At 32.0% G+C, this 11,452-nt stretch overlaps 1 protein-coding gene across 1 annotated transcript; it reads right to left on the reverse strand.

Moving 5' to 3' along the window:
* Positions 1 to 6,476: 6,476 nt before the first annotated feature.
* On the reverse strand, positions 6,477 to 9,180 carry LOC143049513 (ficolin-1-like). The gene is made up of 2 exons (XM_076223120.1): positions 9,020 to 9,180; positions 6,477 to 6,724 (listed from the first exon to the last, which is right to left on the reverse strand). The coding sequence occupies exon 2, from the start codon at positions 6,699 to 6,701 to the stop codon at positions 6,477 to 6,479; it is 225 nt and encodes a 74-aa protein (XP_076079235.1). The 5' UTR covers positions 6,702 to 6,724; positions 9,020 to 9,180.
* Between the last annotated feature and the right edge of the window lie 2,272 nt (positions 9,181 to 11,452).

Below are 11,452 nucleotides of genomic sequence, written 5' to 3' on the forward strand. Positions count from 1 at the left end.
AGGTAAAGAAACGTTAAATAAATGTCTGCTGAAAATCGGTTGTAACCGTTGATTTTAAAAAGAAATAACGGCGTAAATGTACTTTTGGCGTATTATTCTGTTAATGTCAACAGCTCGTATCTCAAAAATGAAAACGGTTACCCTTTTCTAAATTCGCTTTCTGGTTTATTTACAAGCAAAATTTAAAACATAATGTGGAGTAGTTAAATACGTACACTTAGCATTAAATAATTTTAATTATTACTCAGATCTTACATTATATATACTATGCGGGTTGTTATTATCTCTTTTACAATTGCCAAACTATAGAAAAAAGATACACGGGTTAAACAATTTTTGCATTTATAATTTCTAAAATCTGTGAAAAGAATGGAATCATTAAGTTTAACAATATCTATTTTTGATATAGAATACTATTTGTTTACATCGTTTTCCTTGTTTGTTTTAACCTTCGGAAATTTAGTTGGAATTACTAGGTATCGCAGATGTACATGAATATCCTTCATATGTTGACTTGCATCTAGATATCGACATGGTGCGTCAATTTCAAACGGACTCATCAGCAAGAGCTTGTGTCGAATTAAATTCGGTTAACTTTCTTGGACCGTTATAAGTCAAGTTAACTCGGAGATAAAATGCCATTTGTTTTGTCATAGTCAAAAATAGACAATAACAATCAAAACCAAGAAGTAAACAAAGACTCGTACATACCTGTCAACTCACCCGTTTTTTGCGGGTGACACCCGTTATTTTCACCTCTCACCCGGGAGTTTTTCTTTACCCGGCGGGTCCCGGGAATTTCTAACATTACCCGTTTCACCCGGATTTCTGACCGAATTGTTTCCGGTATTTAGAAGTAATACGACCTTCGGTTTTATCGGTCTTTTTCAATGTAACCAAAACTCAAAATGTAGGACTGTTTACCTGAGCTACGTAACGATATGAAGAGACAACACAGCTACAAGATGAGTTCAGTGACTATCAGTTGACCCCATTAGATGAACTTCCACTTTGCACTTCCCCTGAAACTGACATTGGTACATTTTGGGGAGAAATGTCCAAGTTGCATGACATTTTTCTTAACAAGCCAAGATTTTTTGTTTTGTCAAAACTTGCTAAAACATTACTGGTTTTGCCAAACAGCAATGCAGACAGTGAGAGGGCATTTTCTTTAGTAAAGAAAATAGCTACAGAGTTTAGGGCTGATCTTAATAAGGATACACTGTGTGCTCAGTCTTTCTTGTAAAATGAATACACATTTGCATTGCTATGAACTGAAACCAAGTGCAGTTCTTTTAAAGAATGCCAAGTCTGCTACTATGGAATATAACAATAGTCTGAAATAAACTTGTATACATGTTCTAACTGTTTCATATACATATTGACTATATAAATTATATGTAAACATATTTTTGTTCTTCAATTGAGCCCGCAAAATGTCGTACGCGTTATGACCTGAGATTTTTTTTCTCAATGCAGGTCATGACCTGACTTTTCATTTTCAGAGGTTGACAGGTATGCTCGTAAAACCAAAAGACATTTACATCAACAGTTATAGATAATAAATAAGAAACAACACGAACTCCACTAAAAACTTGGAGTGAAATCAGGTACTTCGGAAGGGTAAGCATTTCCCGAACCGTATACGGCACCCGTAATGATAATATCAATAATAGCTGGACATGTTAGCTTTACAATAGTAACAGTATCCAAGTAAGATTGCCATCAAATCTTCAGTAAATATCGAGTCATGTTTTACCAGACAACATGCATGGTTAGTAATATGGATTTTAGCTGTAATATGTCTTTGGTAATCAGTACAACAGTCATCAGAAGTCGGTATAAAGCACCACATTGAGTAAGTGGATATCACAGCATGTTACATATATATACACATGGAAAAAAGTATTGCAACACCTTGATCTTTCAAAAGTTGAAAAATCAGTCTCTTATTTTTGATGGAATATAATAAAATATTTGTAAATTAATATTGAAACTTAGTTAATTTTAACATTGGTATAACAACGAACCAAAAATGTATGAAAAAAACAGTTTTATCTAACCAAAATATTTATAACAAAATGAAGTGTTTTTTGTACAAAAAACTGCATTTTACAACTTTTACTGTAGTCGAACTTTACAATGTCAGACATTTCAAAATTAATCTTTAGATGATTGTTCACATTATGGTTGATCGTTATACGCCAAATAAATAGTACTTTGTGCGCAGCCTCCATTCAAACGGATAACCGCATCTTAACGTCTTCTGATTCCTGCTATAAGTAGACTAATTTGTTGCTAAGGTAGCAGCAACCATTTCTGACGAAGGGTATTGTTTATTTCATGACGTGTTTGAACAGAGCTGTCCTTTCGTGCACTTTGCGCCTAATAGTGTCCCATATATGCTCGATATGTTTCAAATTCGGGCTACGATCGGGCCAAGGAAGATAAACCGAATGCCTTTGGAACAATGGATCTTCCTCCACGGTGCTTATTTCCATCTTTGGCGAGCTCTGCACTATATTGGATACGGGCAACTGTGTGTCTGTTTGTAGGCAAGGGTCCCCGAAATGGTCTTATCGCACGATAACCAGAAGGGGTGAGCTGATCTCGAACAGTTTTTGTTTAAAGGCTCCTGTATGGTCATCACTCTTCTTTTTTTTTTTTAGGATTGTATTGTTTACAATGGGTTTCTTTCTGACCAACCTTCATTATGCTTGATTTTCCCTAGCAGATGTTATAGGGGGTCTTCTTGATCTCGAAAGGTCTTTAACATTGTTTGTTGCCAAATTTTTATTCTCAAAATAACTTATAGTGGAATGGTGATGACCAACAATACGTTCAATTGTCACAGCGACATACCTGCTTCTCTCATGCTGATAATAAGCTATCTTGCTGCAGTTATGAGTTGTGGATGACTAATTACAAGGTGTCAATCACATAACTTTATAAACTTGGTTATTTAAAGTGTTGAAAACAATGAGGATAAAAACATATGTTTTATTTTTAACGAGTACAGTAGCTGCATGTGTAGATAAGAACTTATTGAGTCGATATTTATTGATTAGACTCAGGTGATATTTTAATAAGGTTTAAGTTCTATTTCAACAAATTATATCACAAAAAAATAAAGAGTGTTTTTTTAATTTGAATTTCAATTTGGTGTTGTAATACTTTTTTCTAACAATACACAAAGCCAACCAGAAAACTTGCAGCCAAAAAGAATGCATTGCACACATAGAAAAGACCATGAATGATTATTGAGGAGTTTCCATAGGAGCTTTAAGTGTTAATTGAAAACTAATCAACATAATAAATTTAAGTACCGGAAAACAAAAGCGCACATTGAAATTGGTGAATAAGTTACCGATATCACTGTATTTAAACATATTAAATGCTGAAATATGAACAATTGAAAAGAAGCTAACTTTAACTTTCTAGAGATTTATCAAGTACTGCTCAGACTATTAGCCCACAGTCAAGCAAGTTATTTTAACTCTATGTTCAGACTGTTCCGTATCTGTTATTTATATGTACACTTCAGCATTATATTAGATTAGAACACAGTTAACTGCAAGTATATTGTTATAACTGTGCTGAGTTCATCACAGTCGATACGTCTTGAAAGCTCATTCTTTTACCAGAATGAAACATCACTTAATTATACTTGTCACCGAGTTTGCACTTGTACGAACTGCTCCTGCGTAAATGGGTTTTATACAAAAAGGATGTTGGTTTAATGCAAGGGGAGGTATTATCGCTCATTTTGTTTGCTTTGTATGTTAATGATTGTGAGATGGAGTTTATAAACAATAATTGTAAAGCTGTAGAGTTGAAAGAATTAAGTTTATTTTTATTAATGTATGCAGATGACATGGTCATTTTTTCGGAAACCAAAGATGGTTTGCAAGAAATGTTGAATGCATTGTATATTTATACCAAGAAATGGAAATTAACTGTAAATATTGATTAAACCAAAATTGTAATTTTTAGAAATGGTGGCTTAGTAAAAGATGAAGATAAATGGTTTTATGATGATGTACAAAAAGATATTGTTAACAAATTTACTTATCTAGGTATTGTTCTTAATTTTAATGGAAAAGTTGCTGTTGCACAAAACAAAGTTGCTGTTGCACAAAATAAAGTTGCTGTTGCACAAAACAAAGTTGCAGAACAAGGTAGAAAAGCTATGTTTTGTTTATTTAGTAATATTAGACAATTTTCATTTAATTATGCCACGTTATAGTCATTATTTGATACATATGTGAGTAGTATTCTATGTTATGGTTCTGAAATATGGGGTTTTCATAAAGCGCAAGACGTAGAAAAGATACGTATTGATTTTTGTAAATGAATTTTGAATGTTAAAACAAGTACACAAAAAGTCATGGTCTATTGTGAACTTGTTAGTAACCAGGAAATTACGTATATTTAAATATTGGATTGAAGTATTGAATAATAACAATTGTATATTACATGGTTGTTACAATTATTTATATGATATGTGTTTAAAGAATCCAAATGATAAAAATAACTGGGTTTGTAATATACGAAAGGAATTGTACCATCTTGGTTTAAATGATTTGTGGTATTCACAAAATTCTTTATGTAAAGATCATATTATGGTTATTAAACAGAGACTTTGTGATATTGTCAAACAAGAGTTTGATTATGCTACTTTAGAAAGTTCATCAAAATGTTTTCTGTATAGATATATGATATCCAATTTTTCTTTTCAGTCATATTTGTGTAACCCATACCAGCAATTTATAAAAAGTGTTTTGTTAAATTTAGATTGTCATCACATAATCTAGCTATAGAGAAGGGAAGGTATTCCAATGTTAATAAAAACCTTAGAACCTGTACATTGTGTATTGATGAGCTTGAAGATGAAATGCATTTTATTTGATCATATCCATTATATTCTAATTTGCGTGAATGTTTGATAAAACCATATTATTGACGTAAGCCATCTGTTTATAAACTTTTACAATTATATAGCACTACTAATGTAAAAGACTTGTGCAACTTGGGAAAATATAAATTTTAGAGCACTGAAGCTCAGAAATGACTGTTTTCAGTAAGATGATTTGTAATTCATTTGTTACAAATATTTGCTATTTGGAATTATATTTATATGTATTTAAAACTTCTGTCTGTTTTGTCATGATCGTATATTTTTGTAATCTATATTTAGTATATATTGATTATACATGTACCTATATGTTGTAAAACATTTGGTTAATAACTAATTGAATTGAGTACTTAAGAAAACCGTTTTATATTGGTTAGGTTTTATCTAACTCGTTTTTTTTTTAAGTTTTCCATGTTGTGTTTTATTTACTGTTGTTAATTTGTTGATTATTTTCCTTTGGCTTGGCTGTGGCATTGTCCGTTTTAAATCGACACTATGAGTTTCAGTATTGCATTGGTATTGTTGCCTCTCTCGTACGTACCGAAATATTTATATACAATGCACAAATGGACACAAAGAAATGTATTGCTTGCTTGGAATAGTTATGATAAACAGTTTTTACTAGGAAAAGCTCAAGAACTATTTAGTTATTAAAGTTGTTTGGGCACTGAGTTGTTGGTTTCATATATGTTTCAATATTTCTAATGCATCTAGAAGTACTGCCGAAATAATACTATGATTGGACTGATATAGAACAAATTTTTTTAGTCAACCAAGCAATATTGATTGTACCTAACAGATTGGCCATAGATAAAACAGACAGTGTTATTTAATAAATATTCTTGAACTTAATGATACTTTAGGTTGCTAGTAAAACAAGTTTAAGTTGACAATGTATAATGGTATATTTTTTACTTTAGAAATTGAAGTTTTAAACTATTTAAACAATCGTACAATTTGTCAAGTCTACCTTGTAGTATACACACACATGGAAATACATTTATATTTATGGGAAGAGTGTTTAAAAGTATTATATTTGACTACAGGAGCTAGACCAACAGTTCTGGGCTATAAAGTATAATTTTTATTTTTTCACTTTATAAGGTGCCTGTCTGTGAAAAAAAAACCAAGACTAGTTCATTATATAAGCATACAAGTCTTTTGTATTTAATAAAACAGAATGACTTATAATTTTCAATATATTTTTCTAGTCATTCAGAAGTCAACCCAATGCTCAGTTATAAATTCAATGTATTCGACATAATCGATTATTTTTAAATTCAAGTTCGGTTTTAATGCAACTGCCTATTTTGTTCTAACATTTTTAAGCAAAACAAATATGTATCAGACAAATTCGTAGTAAATACAGATACACCAAACAAAGTTCTGTTTATAAATATTACCAATTTGTTAAAAGCCTTGTTTTTGGATTAACACAACATCTCCTAAAGTAAATATATGAAAAAATTACTCATATATTGATATTCTATCGAAAATAAAGAAGTATAAACTATCACTTGAACATATGGTGTCTTACGAACCAAAATATAATATGTTCTTGTTATGTTAAAGTTAAAAATTTCCTCCGGATTTTCATGTCTGCATAGCTCAAAGATATTCCATTCTCTAATGTGTCCCAACGTATACCACTGACTAATTTGGTTCCGGGCTGTAAGTATTTTCCATTCAGATTACCAAGGGAACAGTATCCATACCACCAAGCACCATGTCTAGCACTAGGACAAAAATTATCATCGGATACATCAAATGTTTTGAATTTGTTCATATTTACATCTGTGAGGGAATCTCCTGTAAACAAACGCAATCAAAATTAAAAATCATATTTGCAAAAGATTGCAAAATTTGAAAAAATAGTGTTTGTTTTTAAAGAAAACTGAAAGCTTTCCCACTGTTTTGGGAGGCGTTTGTTTTGATTGATTTAAATTGTTTTTAATCAAATGTCTATGCATAAGATATTAACGTCTATGTTACGCAGAAATGATATTTTCAATATACCTTCATATTAAAAAAAAGTGAAATTTGAAGTATTTGCTTTAAAAAACAGTCTTTTAAAAATCAGTTTGGGATATTATAAATTGTATAACATAAAAAAAGGCCGTCCCCCTTCAAACAATTTAATTCAGAGGAAGATATATTTTGTTGAACAATATAGTTTTTGAAAAAGTTTGTTGGCTCATTTAAAACACTAAGGATTTTCTTATCCCAGGCATAGATTACCTTACTCGTAATTGACACAACTTTTTGGAAATTTGGGTGATCAACGCTCTTCAACTTTGCACTTGTTGGGCTTTATACATATTTTGATCTGAGCGTCACTGGTGAGTCTTATGTAGACGAAACGCGCGTCTGGTGTATTAAATTATAATTCTGGTAGCTTTGATAACTATTTACTAATATAAACTAGGAAATATCTAAATCAGAGATAACTTGCTGCATTTGCATTTTTTTTGGTGTAAATAAACAAGAGACGAAAGCCAAAGGCAAATGTTAAATGCAAACTTTATGAATATGATTACTCTAGTCTCTAAAAATAATGTCTTTTTAGCATATGAAGGATAAGTATATTCAAAACATATGTTTTCTAATCACGAGTTCTCACAGATGCCTTATCAATCATATCTTTCTTTTTATCATTCAAATATGATTATACTAAATTATACTATTTACCGTCTTTGTAATAATATGAGCAACACGACGGATGCCACATGTGGAGCCGGAGCTGTTTACCCTTTCGAAGCACCTGACATGACCCCCAGTATTGGGTGGTGTTCGTGTTGCTCAGTCTGTAGTTTTCTATGTTGGTTCTTGTGTACTATTTTTTGTCTGTTTGTCTTTTTCATTTTTAGCCATGACGTTGTCAGTTTATTTTTCGATTTATGAGTTTGACTGTTCCTCTGGTATCTTTCGCCCCTCTTTCATTGATATAAGTTATTTCGATCGGCTAACAGTGATCTCGCGTCATTCTTCATTCCAAAATGAATAGCATAAATTGGAACATACATGATGACTCACGTTTCCACAATAAAGTGCACAGATACATAAACGATTCACTTGACAGTTGTTGAGTTTTCATGGTCTTGGCAAAAAAATGTTATTATGAGATTGAATGTTTTTTTACGTAATTTCATAGGGTTGTAAAAGCGTTGAATGTGGGTACATTTTTTTATAAAGCGCTTTCGCGAAAATGTATTTCAGTCAACGCTTTTACACCCCAATGAATTTACAAAAAGAAGCATTCAATTCTTAAATATAAGATAAAACATTGATAGTTTTCTACTTTTCACATTAAAAATTGAGAATGGAAATGGGGATGTGTCAAAGAGACAACAACCCGACCAAAAAACAGACAACAGCAGAAGGTCAACAACAGGTTTTCAATGCAGCGAGAAATTCCCGCACCCGGAGGCGTCCTTCAGTTGACCCCTTAACAAATATATATACTAGTTCAGTGATAATGAACGCCATACTAAACTCCAAATTGTACACAAGAAACTTAAACTAAAAATAATGCTAGAGGCTCCTGACTTGGAACAGGCGCAAAAATGCGGCGGGGTTGAACATGTTTATGAGATCTCAACCCTCCCCCTATACCTCTAGCCAATGTAGAAAAGTAAACGCATAACAATACGCACATTTAAATTCAGGTCAAGAGAAGTCCGAGTCTGATGTCAGAAGATAAACAAAATGACAATAATACATATTGAAAGGCTCCGAAACCAACAATAATGCCTATAGAAAATACGAAAACAGTGTGATTGCCCTATTTCAAAATCAATATTTTTACAGAAACTTTTTAGAATGTTAGGCAAATCCATGGTAATTTTTAATTCACTAGAATGTACGTGAAAATCTATGATGAAGTTAATTGAGAAAGTGAGAGTGTGCTTGGAATATGTATTTTAAACATGTTAAAGAAATCAGTATGATCTTTAAAACTGTATTACCGTAGAAGTTTTTGGTTATTTTGGTTTGGGAATATACAAACTAAGTGGATTACATTTAAACAGAGGAATTTCTTTGAAAACAGAATTTTTCTAGCATGTACAAACAACCTTCATGCATGAGTTATTTTTCATTACATACCTGCATGGCTTTTGATATTGAAACCAGAAACATTCAAACTGTATCTCGTAGTATTGGAACTAATGGCAAATGTTGAGTATGATGCATACGAGCTATAATTAGAAGAATTTCGGAGGTCGACACGCAGTTCACAATCAGCCTGGTGTGTCAATATATGAATGTATTCATTACCTGCAAGGAATTTAACTAGGTGTTATCTTAAGAAGATATCAAAATTATTAGATACATTCGAGTGTATAACAGAGGGGCGAAAGATACCAGAGGGACATTCAAACTCATAGATTGAAAATCAATATTCACAATGCCATGGTTAAAAAATAAAAGACAAACAGACAAATCACAGCAATATTATGTCATGAAATTACATCAATTGATAAACCAAATAAAATCTATGATAAGAAAATCAATGGAATATTTAACAGCTTTGAGCTGTCAATTCGTGGCTGTCAGTGCCTTGTGTTAGTGCGTTGATTCTTTTGTCTTTCTTATAGTTGTTTTTGTTCTTGGTACTAGTCTGATTTTCCTACCGTCTCCACATGATTTTGATGTTTACATGCTTTGGTGTTTCACTGGTGTGCAATGTTGGGTAAGGTTATGTGTTGACATGCATGTTAAAATGGATATTTCTTCCATCATTGGTTTCAGCCTTAATCAAGCCATGGCTTTTTTAATTGATTCACATTTTATTATCCATGGCCTTCCGCGGCTAAAACGTAAAATCACAAAAATACTGAAATCCGAGGAAAGTCCCTAATCAATGGCAACATCAAATGATAACACATCAAACGAATGGACAACAACTGTCATTTGCCTGACTTGCAGTTACAGTTTGCTGTACGCGTAAACCTGTAGCAGTTTACATTCTTCTAATTTGGATATTTGGTTGATAGTTGCCAACGTACCATCTCATCTTGTCTATATTGCATAATTTATCATTAGGACCGCATATAAACATCTGATATTACGATCAGTTTTTGGTGGGGGTTTGTGTTGCTTAGTCTTTAGTTTTCTATGTTGCGTTTTGTGTAGTATTGTGTTTCTGTTTCTGTTTGTGTTTTTTTCTTTTAGAATGCATTTGTAGAATAATTAGGCACCAATGATAAGTGTCAATAGCATAGCTTCACAATGCTCTTCAAATTTGTATTTATATGGCTTTATAACTATTCTGATCTGAGCGCACTGATGAGTCGTATGTAGATGAAACGCGCGTCTGGCGTATAAAATGATAAGCCTGGAACCTTTGAAACTATTCACACATTCAAACCAGTAAAGTACAATGACAAGAAGAATTTTACTCCAAACTGATTGATTTTGTAAAGTTTCAAAAGGAATCAACAACTTTAATCAAACATACTGTATGAGGTACTGTGAATTAATTTATTTTCGTGGGTATGAATTTTCGTAGATTGAGGAAAACCAGCATTTTCCTGGATATTTGATTTCATGGTTTTGCCAATCTCTGTTTATAAAACCTATAGAAAATGTGTAATTCGTTGAACATTTGAATTCGTGGTTCACCTGTCCCAACTAAAACCACGAAAATTGACACCCAACGAATAATAATGAATCCACAGTATAAGTATTTCCAGGCAAATAAATTATTATAATGTTTATTTTGATACTGTTCGAATGTTAGCATCAAAATTCAAACAAATATCCAATAAAAATCTGTTAAAGGTCTACTGAGATTTAAAAAAACCCCGTCGTTTATAAATGAGATGACATTTAACAATTAAAAGTTACCAGACATGTATGATTTATGGCATACCATATACATTGGTAGTACTTATTACAAGATATGTCGTGTCGATGCATTTGTCATGGAATAACTTAACAAATAAAAATCATTCATGAATAACTTATCATTAATAAACCATATGAACGATTGTCGGTCAATAATTTGTGAAATCCTTCCTACGTTGATAGTTTATCGATCGGTAGCATCCTATCATATGATAACAAAAACATGTGTACATTGATAAGGGACCGAGGATAAATCTCCTTTATTATCCCTTTTTGTTTAAAAATATATGGATACTACTGAGATGAGAAAGTTTGCTTATCGTATTCATTTGTTTTAATAGTATACATTGATGGAAGACTAAAAAACGTGAACAGATGCCTGTTTTTCCCATTTCCAGTGTCCTATTTCTTACTCGTACTGTACTATCTGCCAAAATTTAGATGTTTATTTGTACTTTTAAAGTTGACAAGCAACTCGTAGTTTGCAGATTGAAAATATCACTGTTAGTGGCAAATATAGTCTGATAGTTTCTATGATTGTGTTGTTTTCACACACACAGCTGTCTACATGACTGAAACAGTATTAATAGACCAAAATATGCACGTCACTACTATAGAAATTACGTTATGGTTGTTTCAATTACATATCTTTTAAAAGACTTGATGTAATAACTATGTAAATGCACATAG

This window comes from Mytilus galloprovincialis, chromosome 10, assembly GCF_965363235.1.
Source record: "Mytilus galloprovincialis chromosome 10, xbMytGall1.hap1.1, whole genome shotgun sequence".
NCBI classification, from domain to species: Eukaryota; Metazoa; Mollusca; class Bivalvia; order Mytilida; family Mytilidae; genus Mytilus; species Mytilus galloprovincialis.